We start from the raw sequence: 24508 nt of genomic DNA, 5'->3' as shown, positions 1-24508 counted from the left end.
AATTATTACAATCATTACTATAAAAATTACTAATTATAAGCATGATGCCTTAAAGTTTACAAAGTTCATTTCAAAAATAGTCTTTCAATTAACAGGAGACTGGGTACAAGATTTTTTCAGAATATCTACTAATCTTGTTCATCAATATTTTCATGTATCTGTTTACGTAGTCTATAAGCAGTGTTTTTCAAAGGACCATCCACAGGGTGGTATTTAAAAAGGCAGATTCCCAGATTTTCTGAATTAAAATCCTTGGAGATAAGAGACCCTATGAATATTCATTGTAACACTGACAGTGATTTCTATACCCACTATCATTTGAGAACTACTCTTTAAAGAAATGTAATTCGAAGAAACAAAAGTATGATTATGTAAATAACACATTAGAATACTCCAAAAAGATGTCTTTCAAATGATATATATGTATTTTTTAGCTCATGATCTTAGAACTCTGGAAATAAACTCAGCTTTAAATATATATTTGAAGAAAAAAAAAAACTTTTATTTTCTCCAACACTAACACCCAGAATGATAAAGTGTTTATTAAAAGAATGAATGAATAAATAAATAAGTGAAAGTAAATGGTTTGTTCTAGGGGTTTCAAAAAACAAGTGTAGCTCTTCTTCATGCAGAAGCTGTCCCCTGCATATGATACAATAACTTTCATTTATTTGGAACAGTCCTCTAGTGATCAGGAAAGAAAATTTCATAAGCATCGTGAATTCTTTCATACAGAAGGCAAATAATTTAAAAATAAAAATTGTAACCATATATTTTCTGAAAGTAGTATTGATCTATATGTTCAGATAATTTTCATATTTTTTCATTTCATATGACTTTATACTGTCAATTTAGATAAAACACAAGTTTTTCACGCCTTGGAGTAAACTTTTTCTAGTATTAAAGTTATTTATGATGTGTCTCTGAACATCTCATTAGCTCTTTAGGTGGAAGGCCTTTAACACATAGGTAACTGGTAATGGACATTTGCTTATAGGAAGATAGAATTGGTCTTATTAAGCTCCACCTTAACCAAAGGAAAGTTCAAAAGATTATACTTATATTCTTTAGACGGCATTCACTATGCTAGTTCTGAAATTCACCATCTGTTCTCAAGATCATCTGCAATGTTTGTGCTTTATTTGTCTCTTCTGCTCTCACCTAGAATTCTGCTAAATAGTCCACCTACCTCCAATCTTCTAACCCAGTACTTTCTGAAGATGTTATTATGCAAATCAAATCACATCTCTCTCTCAACTTCAAATCAGATCTCCAAGAAGTTCAGAAAAAGAATGCACATAACAACCATCCACCAGTGCCTAACTCCAGCCCTGCTCCTTTACCTTTCTACTTATCTTCAATATTTAGCACAAGCCTCATAGCCTCCATGAGGGATTCTTTGAATCCTATACTTACCTCCCCATAAAATAAGACACTTCTTCCTCAAGATCCCTGCCACCTTGCAGAAGACCGCACAGTGCTACATTCTCACTGTTTACCTGCCTATCTCCCCCATGAACCTGTGACTATCTTGGAAGTAGGGTCTCTGTTCCATCCTTTCATCATGATGACTGGAACAATATCTGACATCTAGTAGCTACTCAATTAATGTCTGTTGAATGTACATAAGAAGAACAAGACAGAGGGCTGGAGAGAGGGAGAGAGGAATCAATGGATTTAACACAGAGGGGAAAAGTCACCACATGAAGCAGCAAAGCATTTTACAACCCTTGTATCCTATTATTTTTACCTTTTTAGAAAGCTGACCTCATCGCTATCTTGATTCTGAGTACCACACACACAAAACAATCAGCAAATTTATCTTAATGCTCTGTGGGTCACTGTGGATGACAGAGAATTGCCTAGGAACAGATCTAACCTATAGATAGCATGATATCAAAGGTCGTTTTATTGGAATTCATAAGAACATATTCTGAAGTAACATAAATAATATTTGGTTAGAGAAATAAAAGAAAACTATTATAATTAAAGTCACTGTAAATATAATAGAAACTTACAGAGTTTACTTACCCGACACAGGCCTTGAACACAGATGTCATTGGTTTCAGTTCCACAAGGAGTACCGTCAACAACCCTGTCCTTCAACTGGTAGAACTTAGTGGTTCCAGCAACCCGACAATAGAGTTTACAACGATCTTTTATGGCAACTGTAAAAAAAAAAAAAAAAAATTCAAAGTTTTGGTGTACAATAATAAAGCTGCATGTTTCTATGTCTCAAAAAATTTTTACAACAAAGAAATGGTATAATTACTTACTCCCACTGTACTTTGGAAGCCACCTCACATTAGGGGAAAGGCCATTGATGTTGAAATGTTTACCATCAAAATCAGAGCACTGCTTCTCTCGAAAGTCTTGCTTGCCTTTTGGACATGAATCAGTATTACATGATCGAAATTTCATCCTGCGGCCCACACAGTACTTGCCTCCGTTTCTTGGCCTAGTCAAATTCATTACATTTTAAAGCACGTCAGTACAACAGTATTTCTGCCCTTTACTTCTAAAACTGTTCCATTCTTTTCCAGGATCTCAAAATCCACTGATGTTCCACTAACACTTTTTGTTTTTATCAGAAGTATGAAATAGGAGTTTTAAGCAATTCTACGGATAATGATCTATAAAAACATCTACCTTAGAGGGGACACTGAGGTCTGGAGGGCAGAAATGATATCTTATTCTCCACTAGACTAACTAACATGAAACTAATGATGGGAATATGTTTTAAAACTTCAAAAAAGGGTTTGTTCATTTTCTGTAAGAAAAAAAAAAAAAGGACATGTAGTAAGCCAAGGACAAAAATGAAGAAAGACATCATGTTAAATAAAAAGGAAATATATATGTATCTTTGTCATGCATATCCTACTTATCACTCAGTTCAAGGAGTTTCACGGTATCAATTCATATCCATCTCTATTTCAACTTATGCTGAAAAATAAAAACTCTTTTTTTCAGAAGTTTTGAAAAATAAAGACTTATAGCATAATTTAGCTGCTCTAAAATTTAAATAAATTATGTGAGATTTTACTCAGAGTATGTCACATTTCTTCATTAAAAATGCTTTTTAATAAAACTGTAAGTAAAGACCATCATATTGCTAACCAACTAATATATCATATATAACAGAAACAAAATCTTTATGGAATCTCTAAGCTCTTTTATAGTTGGATAAGGGGGAGTTATGTTTCAGTACTTATTCAGCTAAAGACAATGATGCATTTATAAACATGAGAAGCAGAGAAAGAAAATATGACATGTCAAATTACACAAAACAGTAAAAACCTGGTAACCAAACTATAAATTTTCATATTGCCAAGGACAGCCAAAACATAAGTGAGAGGAGCCAGGATCTTTCATTAGGAACACAATAAACGTGAAAATGCTATTATATTACTGCCATTTATATTTATAAGCACTTCTCATATTTATACTAAATTAGAAAAAAATATAAAGGACATGATTCTGTCTCAGTTTCAATAATAAAATTTAAGCTGTTTAGTTTTATTTTTTTAAGATCTGAATCTACCAAGATATAAAGCAATATGGCTTAAAGTATTCCAGAAGTTTTCTGAATCTCAGAAACTTACAGACTGACCTCCAGTTTTAGAAGTGAATGAAACTGATGTTTACTTTCAGGTGCCTTGAGATAATCTTAATTTACAGTGACATAAAAAAGACATACTCGGGACGATTACAGAGTCTGCTTGTGCTTTTGATTCCACCTCCACATGTTCTTGAACAAGAACTGTAAGGTCCCCAGGGTCCCCATTCACCATCTACAGGACGTGTTTCCATTTCTTTGTTTACACACAGCCCATGGTGGCAATGCTATAAAATAATAAACACAAAAAGAAGTGACCCCTGCATGTCTAATCAGAATATCACAATAATTATAAAAGCAGCATAAAGATCAACAGAAGAACAAACTGTAAATAATTTATAGCAAACATTAATTCAGAAATGTTTACATTTGATACCACTTTATGAATATTTCCTATCAGCTGAGTAAGTGTAAGATCTTTAGAATGAAAAGAATAATATTTCTTTTGTGTTTGAGATTTAGAATCTCATTGGGGAAGAAAGAAAAATTAAACAGTAAAATGGAAAATGATATATATTTTCTTAACTTTGAATGTAAGGGCATCATTTTATAAATTGTTCTCCCTTACTGGGAAATTTCGTTTTATTGAAATGTAATTGGTTACACATAGTTGTGGGATACAGAGTGGCATATCAATATCTGTGTGTACTGTGTGATGATCAAATTAGGATAACTAGCATATTCTTCATTAAAAAGAAGCAAACCAGTATTAGGTTAATACTGTACATTTCCATGTTTCCTTTTTTCTTTTTTTTTAACTCAAACATATCTACTCACTCTCCCACTTTTTTAGGTGACTTTTTACTTTATCACATCCAAAGTTTCAAATAATCTTGTTTCTTACTTTCATCAAGAATATGGAAACATATAGGAGAATCTGCCCACAATTTCCTTCCACTCCTACCCACCCAACAGCATTTGCACCCAGATGCCCAGCCTTGTTGCTTATTAGTATACATGAAAAATCCACAGTCCTGGACTAAGTCAACCCCTCCACCTGTGCCCTTAGTCCCATCCCATCTCATTACTCAAAACATCACTACAGGAATTCTCCCATCTCTCCTACATCATCATGTTGCAGTAACAGCTAATCAAGGCATGGTCCGTGCACAGATGCCAGTCTATCAACTAGTTACCAGACTGTGAGGAGATACATACAGAATCAGAGAGGAAGCACTTAGAAACTTTTACAGGAGTTGACAGAGTAACTGTATGTTGACCAAAGTGAATAATTTCTTTAAAAATTAGTAAAAAAGGCTGACCGGTTAGCTCAGTTGGTTAGAGTGTGGTGCTGATAACACCAAGGTCTGGGGTTTGATCCCTGTACAGGCCAGCTGCCAAAAAACAAACAAACTAAACTAAAATAAAACAACAACAAAAAAATCTTACTTCTTATTTTTTTTAACGGAGTAACTATTTCTCACTCATGTGAAGTACAAACGGAGGGTTTTGGAATAAAGGTGTGGCGATCTCTGCTCTCTCCCATCAATTACATCTGTCTTTAATCACGGCGGCCTTCTGTCATCCTCCTGCTCCCAAGGAGAAAGGTTTTTCCACATTTGTTACATTCATGGGGGCTTTTCCCATGTGAATTCTTTCATGCCTACTGAGGTTTGACTTCTGGCAGGAAGATTTCCTACATTCTTTACATTCATATGGTTTTTCACCCATGTGAGTTCTCTGATGAATATGGAGATGTAATGTAGAAAGTTTTCCTACATCCTTTGCATTCATGTGGTTTCTCACCTGTGTGAATTCTGGGATGCCTGCTAAGGAGTGACTTCTCATGAGAGGTTTCCACATTCATTACATTCAGAGTCCTTCCCCTGTGTAAATTCCTTATGTCTATTAAGGGCCGACTTATCACAGAAAGATCTCCCACATTCATTATATTCTTATGATTTCTCACCTGTGTGAATTCTCTGACACCTGTGGTCGTTTGACTTTACGTGAAAAGTTTTTCCATGTTCATTCCATGCATAGGACGTCTCCGTGTGAACTCTCTGATGCGTGCTGAGGTCTAACTTCTGGTGAAAGTTTTTTCCACACTCATTAAATTCATAGGGTCTTTCCCCTGTGTGAATTCTTGTATGTGCTTTGAGGGATAAGTTATGGAAGAGTTCCTACATTCTGTGCATTCGTATGGTTTCTCACCTCTGTGAATTCTCCAATGCCTCCTGATGAGGAACTTCTGGTTAAAGGTTTTCCGTATTTATTATTTGCATATACCTTCTCCCCTATGTACATCCTCTTATGGATTGTAAGGGATAATTTCTTTGTGAAAGATTTGCCACATTCACATTTATAGGGTTTCTCTGCTGTGTGCATTTTTTGATGTTGAGTGAGTTTAGACTTTTTATAAAAGGTTTTCCCACATACATCATACTGAAAAGTTTTCCTCAATACCTCAGTTATGTCCTGAGCAGTAAGAACTGACTTATAAAGGCTTTCCCATACTCACTATATTTACATGTGATCTCTCCCATATGAAGCCTCTTATTTCACGTGTGAATAATATTGCGTCTGTGTTGCAGGCTTTCCCTTTTTCACATATTCAAAAGCCTGCTGTTGATTTTGAATCTTGGGATGCTGACTAAGATGCTCACGATGCCTGTGTGATTTTCCAGTTACATTATGGTCATCAGGTTTTTCTCCATCATTCGTCTCATCAGGCTCTCTAGGAAGAATTGCATTCTGACATACATTAAAGTCCTCAGGCCTCATTCCTGAATAGTTTCCATTTTATAATCATATTTGAAATACGGCTTGAGATCAAATGAAATGTTTTCCCTAACTCAACTCTCTTCTCAGTTGATGTTTTGCTGTTGGTGATTACAACTTGCCACAAATGTGTATGATGACTTTCTTGTCTTTTCTTAATTAGGCCACTATCTGGACATCTTGTGGGTTCTGGTTTGAGGACTCTTCTGTTGTCCATGCCTCTGCAACTTGCTCCAACTTGAAGATCACCTCAAGTTTGGTAATGCAATGTCCCAATGACCCTAGGCTGCTGTAGCACATCCACCTTTAGGCTATTGTGAATAATGCTGCTATAAACATGGGTGTACAAATATCTGTTTGAAATCTTGCTTTCAAATGTTTGGATATACAGTTGTCCCTCAATATCTGAGAAGGATTGTGTCCAGGAACCTCTGTGGATACCAAAATCCATGGATGCTCCAGTCACTTAGGAAAAATGGCACAGTATTTGCATATAATCTACGCACATCCTAAAATAATCTTTAAATCATCTCTATATTACTTATAATACAATGTAAATGCTATGTACATAGTTGTTATACTGTATTCTTACTTGTATCATTTTTTATAGCTGTACTGTTATTTTTTATTTTTATTTTTTAAAATATTTTTGAATATTTTAAAACCAACCATCCATGGTAGGTTTTACCCATGGGTGCCAAAATCCATGGATATGGAGGGCCTACTGTATACCCATAAGTGAACTTGCCAAAGCATATGATGATTCTATTTTTATTTTTTTGAGAAATTGCCATAGAAAAATCTGGCTTGTATTTTTAACATCTTTTTTTTCATTTCACTTTTCTAGCCAATCATTTTTATTATTTTGAACAAAAGTATCAGCTTATGAATAATCAGGAATTTTAGAAAAGAAAGAAAAAGATTCTTTACTACAAATAGAGAAATTTCACTAGATCATTCCTACTAATGTACAAACCCACTCTTATTTCTCCCACTTTAAAAACACCAGTAGTAGTGACAAAATCTTTCTTAGATCTCATGCCCTTCACCAGCTCCTGCCCTCTTGCTCCTTGAAAGATGGTCTATGCTCATTGTCTAACTCTGTCTGTTCTCTCACAACCCCAAGCCAGCCAGATGTTTTTACCCCATTCCTCCACAAATCTGCTCATGTTTAGGTCACCAATGGCCTTCACAGCACTATAACCAATGACCAGCTCCCATTCTCTGTCTTTCTTGATTTATCAGCAGCATATGACATAGTTAATCACTCTTCCTCTTTGATACATTTTTTTTTCTCTTGGTTTTGGTTTGCATGGCTCCACATATTCTTGGTTTCCCTTTCTTCAGGACTAATCTATCTCGGCTTTTCTGCTATTTCTTCTTTTTCTTTGTGACCTCTTAATGCTGCAATGTCTCTGGGCTCATATCTTATTCCTTTATTCTTTTCTTTGAACAATCACTCCAATCCAGATATTTCTCCTGAATGTGACTCCTATGAAGGTACTTCAAAAAGTTTGTGGAAGAACGGAGTTAAAAAATAATATGAATCCTTTCATGAAGTACCCTTGTATATACAGCTGCTTACTCATGTTTACTTGAATGTCTAATGAATAGTTCAAACACAGCATACCCAAAACTGAACTCCTGCCCTTCCTCCTCAAAACCTGCTTCTCCACGTATTTACAGCCAACTGATCTTTGACAAGGGCACCAAGAACATACACTGGGGAAAAGACTGCCTCTTCAATAAATGGTGCTGGGAAAACTGGATATCCATTTGTAGAAGAATGAAACTTGATCCATTCATCTCACCATATACCAAAACCAACTCAAAATGGATTAGAGACTTTTAAGGCCTGAAACCTTAAAACTCCTAGAAGAAAACTTAGGGCAAACACTCTAGGATTTAGGACTGGGAGATGACTTTATGAATAACACCCCAAAGGCACAGGCAACAAAAGAAAAAATAAACAAATGGGAATATATCAAACTAAAAAGCTTCTGCACAGCAAAGGAAACGAACAATAAAGTGAAAAGACATCCTACAGAATGCGAGAAAATATTTGCAAACTATGCATCTGACAAGGGTTTGATATCCAGAATACATAAAGAACTCAGACAGCTTTACAGCATAAAACAAATAATCCAATTAAAAAATGGGCAAAGGAGCTGAATAGACATTTCTGAAAGTAAGACATACAAATGGCCAACAGGTATATGGAAAAATGTTCAGCATCACCAATCATCAGGCAAATGCAAATCAAAACTTCTATGAGGTATCACCTCACCCCAATCAGACTGGCTATTATAAAAAAGACAGAGAATAACAAATGCTGGCCATGATGTGTAGAAAGAGGAACCCTCCTGCACTGTTAGTGGGACTGTAAATTAGTACATCCATTATGGAGAACAGTATGGAGGTTCCTTAAACAACTGCAGATAGAACTTCCATATTATCCAGCAATCCCACTACTGGGGATATATCCAGAGGACTGGAAAACATCAGGTCGAAGGGATACCTGCACTCCCATGTTTACTGCAGCTCTATTTACAATGGCTAGGCGATGGAACCAAACTAAATGTCCATCGATGGATGACTGAATAAGGAAATTGTGGTATAGCTACACAATGGAATACTATTCAGCCATAAAAAAGAATGAAATTCTACCATTTGCAGCAATGTGGATGAGACTGGAGAAAATTATTCTCAGTGAAACAATCCAGGTACAGAAAGAGAAATACTGCATGTTTTCACTCATAATTGGGAGCTGAATCCATAAATAAATGAACAATAAAGAGACAGAAAGAAAGAAACAACAATCACAGTAACTAGAAAACTAGAGGTAAAAAAGGGAAGGAGGGGGGAGGGAGGGGGCTAATGAGGAATTGGTCAATAGACACAAAGAATCATTGAGTATTGTAATGATGAATAAACTAACTATACTGATCTAACCACCACACATTCTACAGTTATTGAAAATCAGTGTTATACCCCAAATGTATTTATAATTTTAAAAAACCCTGCTTCTCCTGAGTTGATCTAAGTTGTTCAGCCAAAAATCTACAGTCATCTTGTCTCTTCTTCCTCCTTGAAGATTCCACATCTAATACATTAATAAATGTTCTAGTTCCTTCTACAATATATGAAAAATTGACCTTTAATCATCCTGACTGCTACTGCTCTGGCTTGAGCCACCAGCTCCTCTCACCTCTATCACTGCAGTGGCTCCCTAAGTAGATGTCCTGTGTTTCCACTCTTGCCCCCCTCCCCCCAGTTTACCCTCAACACAGCTGCCAGAATAACTCTTTTTAAACTTAGTTTTTAAACTAAATCAAATCAGGTGGTGACTGCTCAAATCCTTCAATTATTTTACTTTGAGGAAATACAAAGTCTCACAATGGCTTGCAAGGCCCTACATAATAGTCTTCCAGTTACTTCCTTCAAGTCTCTCTCTCTTCACTCTACTCTACCTACAATGTCTTCCCTGTTCTTCCTTGAACACTCCAGGCATACTCCAGACTTAGAAGCTCAGCTGCTCCCTTTGTCTGGAACTTGCTTACCCCAGATATCCTCACAGTTAACTCCTTCAGCCTCCTTTAAGACAGCTCATTTGGTAACATTATATAAGGTATATCCTAACTACCATATTTTAAATTGCAGTCTGCCCTCTCTAACCACAAAACCTCCAATATTTTTCCTACCCGACATAGCAGGCCCTTGATAAATTCAATGAATGAATCCTAAAACCAATCTTATTCGCAGTAAAAATGCTTTGTGCCCTTCATTAGAATAAATCATTCAATATGAGAAAGCCATATTAGAAATGGACAAAAACATATCTCAGAATAGAATGTACTATGTACAGGTGCAGTTTGTGGGCATCTTCCAGAAACAATTCAAATAGGCCTTGCTGTTTTGTTTTGTTTTTTTTAATAATTAGAGAGATCAGAGTATGAAAAAGGGTGTTATCTGATATCATTCACCATGTAGTAAAATTAACTCATTGTCATATGGGTTCACCATGGTTTCACACAAACTGATTTACTACCAAAAGTATTTAACACTTAGACTCATTGTAAGATACTCACAAAATAAAGAGACTAAAGGAGAGTGTTTAGGTAAAATTATAGGATATTTGTTTAAAATATCCCTTTAATAAAAGGTCCATTTAATACTGAATATAGCTAATATACAAGGGCTTATTGTCTTCAATTAACGAGAAAATGAAATTTCATATATATTTTACATATTATGGTCCACATGTTCCTACTCCAAATTCCACCTCTGTTTTTAATCTACACTGGCTTTAAATACGTCCCAGTATCTCATCACATTTACCTTGAATCCCAACGAATCCATGCCCACCATACCATCTCATTGAAGAAATATTCAAATAGCTAATAAGCACGTGAAAAGATACTCAAGATTGAAAACAATCAAGGAAATGCAAATTAAAACCACAATGAGATTCCATTTTATACCTACTAGAATGGCTAAATTTTTTTAAAGAGTAGCAATATCAAAAGTTGGCAAGGATTGCAGAGCAACTGGGACTGTCCTACATTGCTGGGGAGCATCTAAAATGTTGTACATACTTTGGAGAATTGTCTGGCACTTTCTTATAAGTTAAACATACATTTTCCCTATGACCCAGCGATTCTACTCCAAGAGAAACACAAACATATATCTACAAGAAGACTTGTACAAGGATGTTCAGAAAGCTTTATTCATAACAGCCAAAAGGCAGAAATGATCCAAATGTCTATCGACAAGAGAGTGGATAAACAAATTATGGTACATTTGTACAGTTGAATAACACTGCAATATAAAAGAATGAATTGCTGATGCATGCAATAATATGGATATGAAGCTCAAAAACATTATGTTAAAAGAACCCTGGAGTGTCCAAGATGGCAGTGGCTGCGGCAGCTGGCGCAGAGTAGCTGAGGTGGAAAAGGTGGCCACTGGGCCTCAGGCAGCCGGGAAACTTGTGGACATTCCTCTCGCCATTTCTTAAGGGAGGACCGCCGCTGCTGGCCGGTCATGGGGGGTGACCGCCACTTTGCCCCCGGCAGGAGAGGCTGCCTCACTTACAGGCAACAGCTTTGAAGTGTGGAGCAGGAAAAGAACTGTTTCTTAGCTGCAAAAGCGAGTCTCAAAACAGGGAACACGGCGCCAGGGCTGCTGTGGATGCAGCCAGGATCCCGGAGACTGGGGCCACGCTGAAGGCAGCCAGCTGCCCTGTTCAGGATTCGAGGTTTCAGGCCAGCATTAAAGAAGATTCCTGGGAGCGCCCGAGCCGCACCGTGACTGAACAGCCCGAGGCGGCAGCCGCCGAGAACGCGGAAGGCGACAAACCAGAGACAGAGTGAGCACCCGACCTGGCACAGCACTGTGAGTGACCCCTGGCACAGCTCTGTTCGGGGGGCGGATGCCCACCAGGCTCCCGCCTGCACCACCAGGCCACTCACCGCCCCAGGGCTGCCTCCATTTTCCCAGGTGCGGGCAGCCCCGCCCGGCTCGGCCATCACTGAACCCTCCCACTTGCTTGGCCTGGCACGGGGCTTTCTGGAGCCTGCGGACCGGCCTCCCCTCCCACTCCCTCCGCAGTTCTCTGGCGGGGCTGGTGGCGGGGGGCGTCCCAGGCCAGTGTCGGGAGGGCAAGGAAGTACGGGCGAGCCGACTGTCACTCCACCACACCCTGGACTCCGGCCCCAGGTAAACTCCCTGTTACTGGGAGGCAGATACCATCTCTGCGGCCACCAGTTTGGAAAAAAGCCTAACGAATTTCTGGTTGGGAATAGTGTGGTAGGAGAGTTCCCTGGTCCGCTTGAACCTGCTAGAGAGCAGGCTGCAGGTGGGCGCTAGACTCGGTTTATACCGGGGGTGATACAAAGGTGAACAAGACCCGAGAAAGATCTACATAGTGCTACAAAGGCACCCAGAGAGACCGGTCGTCTGTGCCTAGCAGAAACCTGGTAGACTTCCTGGACGAGGCAGTGCTGAGCAGGGTCTTGAAGGCCCAGCTGATAGACGAGGGGTGCAGAAGACACGCCCCAGCCCAGCACAGTGCGCACAGAGTGGGGAGACGTGCGGCCAGGGAGGCAGAGACTCGACAGAAACCACACACCCGGTGGGGTCGCCACTGCACGATCTAACAGCCTGGGCCAGAGCACACGGAACAGGGAGAAGTCCTGCACAGGAGGTGAAAGCTCAACAGAGATCACACACCCTGTGGTATGTGATCCACCAGCCCAGCAGAGTCCAAGCTGACCAGAAAGGTGGCTCCCCGGAGAAGCCCAAGACCCGAGGCAACCACACACACAAGGCACTACAGACCAACTGAACAGTCACGGAGGCAGTCATACGAAATTGGCAACCACAGCAACATCCTAGTTGGTCATTAGTCTCAAACCGGTGGACTGTGAAACCCCCTGCCACAATGAATAAACACCAAAAAAAAGATACCAGAAATACAAAAAATCAAGAAAGTACACCACCAAAAGTTAATAAATCTCAAACTCTAGATCCTATAGAACAAGAAGCCCTTGAAATGACTGACAAGGAATTTCAAGTGATAATTCTAAGGAAACTGAATGAGATACAAGAAAACTCAGCTAGACATCATGATGAAATGAGGAAAAGTATACAGGATCTGAAAGAGGAAATGTACAAGGAAATCAATGTCCTGAAAAAAAATGTAGCAGAACTTGCTGAACTGAAGAAGTTATTCAACGAAATAAAAAACACAACGGAGAGTTTAACCAACAGGCTTGTTGAAGTTGAAGAGAGAACCTCTGAACTTGAAGATGGGCTGTTTGAAATAAAACAAGAAGACAAAAAGAAAGAAAAAAGAATCAAGGACATTGAAGAAAATCTGAGAGAGATATCAGACAACCTTAAGCGATCAAATATCCGCGTCATGGGTATTCCAGAAGGGGAGGAAAATGGAGATTCCATTGAAAACATATTCAACAAAATAGTGGCAGAAAACTTCCCAGGTATAGGAAAAGTCACAGATCTTCAGATCCAGGAAGCTCAACGATCTCCAAATGTATTCAACCCAAAAAGGCCTTCTCCAAGACATGTCATAGTCAAATTGGCAAAACTCAGAGACAAAGAGAGAATCTTAAAAGCTGCAAGAGAGAAGCGTCAAATCACCTATAAGGGAGCCCCAATCAGGTTAACATCAGACTTTTCATCACAAACCCTAAAAGCTAGAAAGGAATGGGATGATATTTTCAAAATACTAAAAGACAAAGATTGCCAGACAAGAATACTCTACCCTGCAAGGCTATCCTTCCGAAATGAGGGGCAAATACTATATTTCTCAGACAAACAAAAACTGCGGGAGTTCACTACCACACGACCACCCTTACAAGAAATCCTCAAGGGAGTACTGGGTTTGGTTCCTGAAAAATAACTACCACTGCCATAAAAACCCAAGAAAAATCTAAACCCGCTAGTATAATAAAAATGGCATTCATGAAGAGAAAACAAGCTAACAAAAATACTATCTACAACCTAAGGAACCAACAAACACAGAAACCAAACAGTAAATCAGAAAGCAAGGAACAAGACACCTAAGACAACCAAACAACCAATAAAATGCTGGGAATAAATCAACACCTTTCAATAACAACTCTTAATGAAAAAGGCTTAAATTGCCCAATCAAAAGACACAGACTGGCTGACTGGATCAAAAAGCAGGACCCAACTATTTGCTGCCTACAAGAGACCCACCTCACCCATAAAGATTCACACAGACTAAGAGTGAAAGGATGGAAAAAGATTTACCATGCAAACAGAAAAGAAAAACGAGTTGGAGTGGCTATTCTTATATCTGACAAAATAGACTTTAAACTAAAAACCATAAAAAGAGACAATGAGGGACACTACTTAATGATAAAAGGACTGATCCATCAAGAAGACATAACAATCATAAATATGTACGCACCCAATGTTGGAGCAGCCAGATTTATAAAACAAACTCTATTAGACCTAAAGAAGGAAATAGACACTAATACCATAATAGCAGGGGACCTGAACACCCCACTGTCAATATTAGACAGATCATCTAGGCAAAGTCAGTTGAGAAACACAAGATCTAAACGAGACTCTAGACCAATTGGAATTGGCAGATATCTACAAAACATTCCACCCAACAACCTCAGAATATCATTCTTCTCATCAGCCCATGGATCATTCTCCAGGATAGATCACATATTAGGTCACAAATCAAGTCTCAATAAATTCAAAAAAATTGGAATTGTCCCATGTATCTTCTCAGACCACAATGGATTAAAACTAGAAATTAATAACAAGCGAAACTCTGGAAACTATACAAACACATGGAAATTAAACAGCATTCTACTTAATGACATATGGGTCCAAGAAGAAATCAAGCAGGAAATCAAAAAATTTATTGAAACTAATGAAAACAATGATACATCATACCAAAACCTGTGGGATACTGCAAAAGCAGTATTGAGGGGGAAATTTATTGCATTAAACACTCACTTCAGAAGAATGGAAAGATGGCAAGGGAACAACCTAACACTTCACCTTAAAGAACTAGAAAAACAAGAACAATCCAAACCTAAAGTTAGCAGACGGAAAGAAATCATTAAGATCAGAGCAGAACTGAATGAAATTGAAAACCAAAAAACAATTCAAAAGATCATCGAATCAAAGAGTTGGTTTTTGGAAAAGATAAATAAAATTGACAAACCATTAGCATGGCTAACAAAAAAAAGAAGAGAGAAGACTCAAATAACAAAAATTAGAAATGAAAAAGGCGATATTACAACTGATTCATCTGAAATACAAGGAATCATGCGAGACTACTATAAACAACTATACGCCAACAAACTTGAAAATCTGGAGGAAATGGATAAATTTCTGGACACACACAAGCTCCCAAAACTGAACCATGAAGACGTAGAAAATTTGAACAGACCAATAACAATAAAGGAGATTGAAGCTGTTATCAGAAGGCTCCCAACAAAGAAAAGCCCAGGACCAGATGGATTCACAGCAGAATTTTACCAAACATTCAAAGACGAATTGACACCGATTCTTTACAAACTATTCCAAAAGATTGAAACGGACGCAAATCTCCCAAACTCATTCTATGAAGCAAACATCATCCTGATACCAAAACCCGGTAAAGATATAACCAAAAAAGAAAACTACAGACTGATATCCTTGATGAATATAGATGCAAAAATCCTCACTAAAATACTAGCAAACAGAATACAGCAACACATATGTAAAATTATTCATCACGATCAAGTGGGATTCATCCCAGGGATGCAAGGTTGGTTTAACATATGCAAATCAATAAATGTGATACACCATATTAATAAACTCAAACACAAGGACCATATGATCATATCTATAGATGCTGAAAAAGCATTTGATAAAGTTCAGCACTCATTCATGACAAAGACCCTCTATAAGTTAGGTATAGAGGGAAAGTATCTCAACATAATTAAAGCCATATATGCCAAACCCACTGCCAATATCATCCTGAATGGGGAAAAGCTGAAAGCTTTTCCTTTAAGAACAGGAACTAGACAAGGATAGCCAGAGCAATCAGAGAAGAGAAGGAAATAAAGGGCATCCAGATTGGAAAAGATGAAGTCAAACTGTCCCTGTTTGCAGATGACATGATCCTATATATCGAACAGCTTAAAACCTCTACAAAAAAACTGCTGGAATTGATAAATGATTTCAGCACAGTAGCAGGATACAAAATCAACACACAAAAATCAGTAGCATTTCTTTTCTCCAATAGTGAACATGCAGAAAGAGAAATCAAGAAAGCCTGCCCATTTACAATAGCCACCAAAAAATTAAAATACTTAGGAATTGAGTTAACCAAGGAGGTGAAAAATCTCTATAACGAGAACTACAAACCACTGCTGAGAGAAATTAGAGAGGATACAAGAAGATGGAAAGATATCCCATGCTCTTGGATCGGAAGAATCAACATAGTGAAAATGTCCATACTACCCAAAGTGATATACAAATTCAATGCAATCCCCATCAAAATTCCAAAGACATTTTTCTCAGAAATGGAAAAAACTATTCAGACATTTATATGGAACAATAAAAGACCACGCATAGCCAAAGCAATGCTGAGCAAAAAAAATAAAGCTGGAGGCATAACACTACCTGACTTTAAGCTATACTACAAAGCTATAATAACCAAAACAGTATGGTACTGGCATAAAAACAGACACACTGACCAATGGAATAGAATAGAGAATCCAGAAATCAACCCACACACTTACTGCCAGCTGATCTTTGACAAAGGCACCAAGCCTATTCACTGGCGAAGGGACTGCCTCTTCAGCAAGTGGTGCTGGGATAACTGGATATCCATATGCAGGAGAATGAAACTAGATCCATACCTCTCACCGTATACTAAAATCAACTCAAAATGGATTAAGGATTTAAATATACACCCTGAAACAATAAAACTTCTTAAAGAAAACATAGGAGAAACACTTCAGGAAATAGGACTGGGCACAGACTTCATGAATACGACCCCAAAAGCACGGGCAACCAAAGGAAAAATAAACAAATGGGATTATATCAAACTAAAAAGCTTCTGCACAGCAAAAGAAACAATTAAAAGAGTTAAAAGACAACCAACAGAGTGGGAGAAAATATTTGCAAAATATACATCTGACAAAGGATTAATATCCAGAAAATATATGGAACTCAAACAACTTTACAAGAAGAAAACAAGCAACCCAATTAAAAAATGGGCAAAAGAGCTAAGTAGGCATTTCTCTAAGGAAGATATACAAATGGCCAACAGACATATGAAAAAATGCTCAACTTCACTCAGCATCCGGGAAATGCAAATCAAAACCACATTGAGATACCATCTAACCCCAGTTAGGATGGCTAAAATCCAAAAGACTATGAACGATAAATGCTGGCGAGGTTGCAGAGAAAAGGGCACTCTCATACATTGTTGGTGGGACTGCAAAATGGTGCAGCCTCTATGGAAAATGGTATGGAGGTTCCTCAAACAATTGCAGATAGATCTACCATACAATCCAGCCATCCCACTGTTGGGAATATACCCAGAGGAATGGAAATCATCAAGTCGAAGGTATACCTGTTCCCCAATGTTCATCGCAGCACTCTTTACAATAGCCAAGAGTTGGAACCAGCCCAAATGTCCATCATCAGACGAGTGGATATGGAAAATGTGGTACATCTACACAATGGAATACTACTCAGCTATAAAAACGAATGAAATACTGCCATTTGCAACAACATGGATGGACCTTGAGAGAATTATATTAAGTGAAACAAGTCAGGCACAGAAAGAGAAATACCACATGTTCTCACTCATTGGTGGGAGCTAAAAATTAATATATAAATTCACACACACTCACACACACACACACACACACACACACACACACACAAAACCGGGGGGGGGGGAAGAAGATATAACAACCACAATTATTTGAAGTTGATACGACAAGCAAGCAGAAAGGACATTGTTAGGGGGGAGGGGGGAGGGAGAAGGGAGGGAAGTTTTGGTGATGGGGAGCAATAATCAGCCACAATGTATATCGACAAAATAAAAATTAAAAAATAAAAAAAATAAAATTTAAAAAAAAAAAAAAAAAAGAACCCTGACCCATCCCACCCCCTTAAAAAAGGGTATTTTGTATGGCTCCATTTACATTAAGATCAAGAACAGACAAACTAACCTAGGGAGATAGAATCAGAAGAAGAGTTTTCTCTGGAGGGAAGGGAAATTATCTAGAAAGAGGCAGAACAAACTTTTCAGAGTGATAGAAACATCTAACTGTGACTGGGATGTTGACTACATGTGCATCCATATTTGTTAAAATCTAGCAAATTGTACACTTAAGATCTGTACATTGTACTCATAGACCCCAATTTCAGAAAATCACGTTTATGCCTGAACTAGATTTAGACTGCTCAATAACTTAGCTATAAATAGTATATCTCTTGTTATTTATAAATATATCAATCACTGTTTTGGCCACATGCAATCAATCCTGAAATTTCAGGGCATATAGTAACTTGAAAATTTGCTAAGAAGCAGAGTAAATCCCAATTCTAGATTTGAACATCTTGGAGGACATCTTCTCAGGTGAACATCTTGGAGGACATCTTTTTTTTTTTTTTTTTTTTTGTCTTTTTTTGTGACCGGCCGCACCATGTTCAGCCAGTGAGCGCACCGGTCATCCCTATATAGGATCCAAACCCGCGGCAGGAGCGCTGCTGCGCTCCCAGTGCTGCACTCTCCCGAGTGCGCCACGAGGTCGGCCCGAGGACATCTTCTATCTAATGGGCCAAGCTCAGTAGCCCAGCATTCGCATGGCAAAGAGTTTTTTCCCTCTGCTCACCCTAAGATAGTCATTATTGCCACAAATGCCATGTTTCCCTTCAAAAAGCTATATACTAATACTGGTCACAGGAAGGGGGGAAAAAGACAAGTCCTTTTAATAATTTGTATCCCCCAAATAAAAATTTTACATAAATGAAGGATAAAATTTTAAAATTCAGTGCTGGTTAAATTGAAAATATCAACTAGAACTTTGTCCCTAAAACTACAAAAAGGTTATTAGAGTGTTAGACAATGTCATGAGTACTTCAGCTACTACAAAAATTGCTAAATTCCAAATAAAACTTTAGTAACCAATCCATTTGCGATGTGAATATTATTTATAGGAAACACATGCCCTTTGACAGGAAAGTGATTGAAGAGAAAGGCAACAGCTGGTACAAACATTTAATGAAGCAACAGGTGGTAAAGACACAAGTTCAGCTACTGAATTGACTTTATTTTTAACAAGTTTTTACTATTGCTTAATGTAAAGGTAACAAAGAACTGCATTAGCCAACCCACTTACAATGGCCACCAACGCCAAAAGAACTTAATTTTATCCTGTAGCACAAAGCACAATCTGACTCCATCCTCACATATAACCCAATTTGTCATCAAGGTGAGTCTTACCATTCACCATTGTGTTGACAGATGTAGATAAGTTCATGATTAATATTAACAGTAAAGATTAATGTAGCAGTAAAGATGTAGTAGGGTAACCAGTTTATTTTAGGAGTATCATGTATTTTAATATATATGGAACCAAATAAAGATCTGAAGAAGCCACTTAAATTTTTCAATTATACTTAACTAAATTTTATGGGAGAAAATGTATGCAGTGGAAACATCCTTGAATTTGGGAGATTTGCCGATCTATTAGAACTCAATTTTAATAACAAGGCTATGATATACTTAGATAACTATATATCCATGTAATTATTTCTATGATAACTATATACAATTGTAATATCATCTACTACATCTTGAAAAAAAGGTAAAATTTAAAATTTCATTCAATTGACAATGTACTACATCAAATAAACATGGTAATAACATTAATTCAACTCGCTGAAAAAAAGTAGATAAAAAATAATGAACAGAGTGCTAAAATGCAGAGGAATCACATCCTTGGATAATCTCTTGATACAAGACTCACCCTTCGAGAAAACCTACCATCCCAGGACCACAGTTTGTTCCATCTGCCAGTGGCATGTGCTGCGTGCGACAGCCCTTGTGAACTCCTTCTGTGCTTGTGCACCAGAGACGCCTGCATTGTTTCTGCAGAGCAACAAAAGGCAGGCAAGCAAGAGTAAGGATAACACAAGAACACCTGGACTGATTTAGTATAATGCATCGGTTTATAAGTTGATCCAAGATATTTCCTGGTTTCATGGTCAGAGCTGGAAATAATTATCAAAAATCTTTACTTAATAAGTTCTAGTAACATATTTTCCTCTAAACACAAAAAATGGCAACATTTACTTTTTAAAAATTTTTAGATTGTTAGTCATACATTGAACAATGAGAGAAATGAATTGGAGTGAAAATGTTCAGAATTATGTGAGACATTTTACTCTCTTTACTATTTTACTAAAAGACTTTTTGTTGTTAAATGTTATTCACAAGGAGTTCCCAAAAGCCTCTTTTGATGCAGTGGTGGAATGTATGAATAATGCGCACAAAAATACTGTATAATGTATACTCAAGTTTCCTATTTTGAGAACATAATGCATACTTTCTACTTTTGAACAAAGAGTTCTAAAGTTTTCATAAGAAACAAAAGTCGACAGAGGGCCACAGGAGGTATACCCGAGACAATTTCTTTCTTTTTCTGAATTTAATTTCAAAGTTTATTTATGGTCTGAATCATGCTGGAAGGAAATGTATGTTTTATAATAAAATGCTAAGGTAAATCTTTCCCCCTCCATAGTGGATGTTAAAAAGCTTATTAAAATTTGTGATTATAAATCTAAGGTTTGAGGAACAATATTCACTATGTGAAATACGCTTTGCATGTCCTTGCACTCACTGTGAAGTCACTTTAATTCATTCATTCTTTCAATATTCAATAAACATGTATTTGCAGCACATACTATGTGGCAGATCCTGAACAGGACACTGGGAATATATATTTATTTAAATAAATGAATAAGGCTGCGTTCCTGTTGCAGTATCCTCACAATCTAGTAAGACAGAAAGTAATTTGGCAAAGGTATGTAGCAGAATGAAGAAAAAGGAATGACAGTTCTGTTTGGAAAGATAAGGCATGGATTCACCAATCCTAAACTAAATTACAGCCAAATAAAAAAAAAATCATAATCAGAGATCCAGCAAGAGTTAGGATCAGCTATTTCATGGAAATTAAAAATGCCTAATCTATGAAAAATCCTCAAAATAAATATTAAAGTAATAGCTTAATGAAAACTAAACAATATGCTTCAAATTTAATTCCACTGGATTCAAATCTATATAAGAGAAAATGTACTCTATTAGATTCCCAAGGCCTTTAAAACAACTCAGCATCAAAACACCTACCTTTTTTCCCCTTACTCCAAAAAAATACTATTTGAAAACAAATATTTGAATACTTTTAATTTTAAATATAACCTCCCTGTAGCTCTATTTTTTTTAAAAGAATACCTGATAAGAATTTGTGAGAGTTAAACAGATAAGTACCTAACACAGTGCCTGGCACATAATAAGTACTCAACAAGTTCTAGTTTCACTTTTTTAACCATTTTCTGCCAAACTCCAAATTTTAAAACACTCAAACACTATATTTAGTTCACCTCCCATTCAAGAGAGTATTTTTAAACATATTCTAGCCAGAAGTTTAAAATATATTCTACTACAAGTTTATGACACTTTTCAAACAAAAAGATAGAATTTTTCTTACCAAATAGGGACACACTTGTGATCCAGGACCAAACATGAGTTCACACTGCTTGTTTACATCATAGATTAATCCAGGGAGTTCAAAGGTCAGATTATATATTTTCCCACTTGGTTTGTCAAGAAGACATTCCCCATGACCAGTACTGTACCAATGAAATAAAATACTGTGAGTACACATGGATGCATTTCAGTATAAGATTCTTTATCACATTTTATTTACTTCTTTACTTTCAAAGAGAAAATTAGTATTTTTTCATATTTTAAAAATCAACTTCTATGAACATCAGTTTAGCAATATTCCTACACCTAAAGACAGCCTCACAGTTTACAAAGAAACTTGAATGTACTTGTTCTTACTTGATCCCCACAACCACCGTGAAGGTGATAATATCAAAAAAAAATGAGTGATTATAAGTAAAAAACATAAATTCATCAGAATCTAATTTCTGAAACATACATCCATATGTTGGTCATACTACATTTTTGGTCTACTTTTCGATCTGATAGTCATGCCTTAAATGTAATATCCAAACCGTCAAAACATTGTAAAGGCAGAAATAAGTTTTCAAATCATTTGAGGAAGTGTGCTTCTAGTTCTAAACGACAACAACAAAAAAGGAATTTCAAAAAGGTTTATGCTGCCTACACCTCAAGCGGTTTCTTAAGAAGGGAATATAGCAAGAGCACCAACTTTGGAAGCTTGCATCTTTGTTCTAACGTTTCCCAGGATGCATGGCTGTGGAGAAGCTATTTAATCTCCCTGAGCTGAAGTCTACTCATCTGTAAATTGAAGATGGTAATAGCTACCTTGGAAGCTGCTATTAGAATACAAGATATAATATATATTTAAATGAATTAGAAAGTGGTAAATAGCATGGTAAATGTATACATGTTACTCCTAGTTCGTCATGCAACGTCCAGTCTACAAAAAAACTGTGAGGATGTTCACCTATTCCAACTGGGCTAAATGTAACAATTTTCTCTACTACAATAATTAAAAGAAGTATTTTTTTTCTTTTTGGAAATTTTTACTGACTAAAAGGATACATAATTTTTTCAATAAAGTGAACATATAGTTTTTAAAATTTCCATTGATGAGAATCAGAATATTACCTCCTTCCAAAAAAAAGGGCACATGCCCTGGTATTTTAATCAATACAGCAAATTAACCATGGAACGAAGTTATATATGATCATGAACAGATCAGCAACTGTGTGTTGTGTTTTTAAATCAAGTTCCCATACAAGGACAAATTAACACGGCTGATTACAATTATGGGATATATTTAGAACATAAATTCCATAGCATGGTTTTATGTATTCCCATAGTTCTCATAAAGAGAGAGATAACTAAAAACTACTAATGCTTTTAAATTGGTTATTACATTATATAGAAGAAATAAAATAGTATTACAATTATACAAAAAGATTACCTAGAAAGAGCTTGGGCTTGCCTTTTGGACAAGTTTCAGTGACTAAGACAGAAACACTATTTTGGATAAAAGAAGTTGTGATGGGCAACAATAATCACCCACAATGTATATCGACAAAATAAAATTAAAAAATAAATAAATAAATAATAAATAAATAAAATTAAAAAATTAAAAAACAATAAATAAATAAATAAAAGAAGTTGTGAAATAGAAAAACCTGGTAGAAGGTGACAGATGAGGCAAGAACAACCTGAACCTGCCTCCTCACCTCATCTCTTTAGAGGTAAGAAGAGCCTCCAAAAGAGTATGTGAACCTACAGTCTCAGAATCGCTGTGGCTTCAGCAAGCTATTTAGATAACTCATAGTTTGACATTAGCTATTCTCTGTCATTCAGGAGCACCTTAAACTTAAACCACTCAAACTCCTCTCAAAATATTATCTAGTAACTTCTGAAAAAGTTCAAACACACACAAGGAAGCTGTGATCACCATTAAGTCTCTCCCAAAACACAGTTTTTATCACAAGAAAGGGCCCACATAAAAAATGATAGCTAGGTCTGAACTGCAATAAAAATACTTTTTTAAACATACATTTGTATAGTGAAAGTAAGCGTAAATCTAAACAAAAAAACAACAGAAATTGAACCACCTTAGAAAAGCATACAAATTTCAAATCTTACAATCTAATAAATATTCAATTATTCAACTAAAGTAACATAAATTCAAACTTACTCTAGGAACTCAGTGATGTATTTCTGACTACATTTTGACCAGGTCCAAGGATTCGTGTGGTAATTTAAACTTGGGGCCATTACATTGTACTGATGTTTAATTCCAGCTTCTTTACATTTAAAACTATCGTCATGTGGAATATTAAATCTAAAAATAAAAATAAATCCTTAAAAAAGAATATCAAAAGATATATACAACACTAGTAGCAGATTCCTTATATTTTTATTACAGTATAATGTAAAATATAGATAAATCTGGTTATATCAGAATTTGTACTCTTATCTCTCTCTCCCAAAGGCACTATAATATTCATGTTCAGAAGCAAATGATTTCTGGGAAATAGTAGATTATACTTTTGATCAGCAGCACCATTTGTTGATTTTTGCATCTGCATCTAAACAATCAAAATATTTGGATACTGGCTCATCTCATCACAATATGGGCACAGATTCACATAAAAATGCCTGCAGGTTTCAACACGGATATCCTAGGAGATGTGTGTGGACACAGATTAGGTAAAGGTCATACCACACTAAATTCTAGACCACTGACTATTATTATATTATCAAAAAGACTTCTTTAATCCCCAATTCCGTACCATTCTATAGGATCCATCTATTTTATATGAAACAGCCTAAGTACTGTTGTGGTCTATGATTAATAAGTGATGATTGACAGAACTGAAATAATAAAAGGCATTCCTAAAGAGCGGTCAAATCCT

General features: G+C 36.6%; 1 protein-coding gene across 2 annotated transcripts in view; it reads right to left on the bottom strand.

Moving 5' to 3' along the window:
* The window catches only part of ADAMTS20 (ADAM metallopeptidase with thrombospondin type 1 motif 20), a 171900-nt gene that overhangs the window by 84118 nt on the left and 63274 nt on the right, over positions 1-24508 (bottom strand). For both annotated transcript variants that reach the window (XM_063075546.1, XM_063075547.1), the window contains exons 9-14: positions 23788-23934; positions 21625-21766; positions 19902-20006; positions 3698-3843; positions 2277-2458; positions 2032-2168 (exon numbers count right to left, since the gene is read on the bottom strand). In XM_063075546.1, the coding sequence (XP_062931616.1) occupies positions 2032-2168; positions 2277-2458; positions 3698-3843; positions 19902-20006; positions 21625-21766; positions 23788-23934 (859 nt within the window). The remainder of the gene's footprint in view (positions 1-2031; positions 2169-2276; positions 2459-3697; positions 3844-19901; positions 20007-21624; positions 21767-23787; positions 23935-24508) is intronic.

The sequence above is a fragment of the Cynocephalus volans genome, chromosome 12, assembly GCF_027409185.1.
Source record: "Cynocephalus volans isolate mCynVol1 chromosome 12, mCynVol1.pri, whole genome shotgun sequence".
Lineage (NCBI taxonomy): Eukaryota > Metazoa > Chordata > Mammalia > Dermoptera > Cynocephalidae > Cynocephalus > Cynocephalus volans.
Note: the sequence above shows the minus strand (reverse complement) of the source record. Positions and strands in the feature narration are given on the sequence as shown.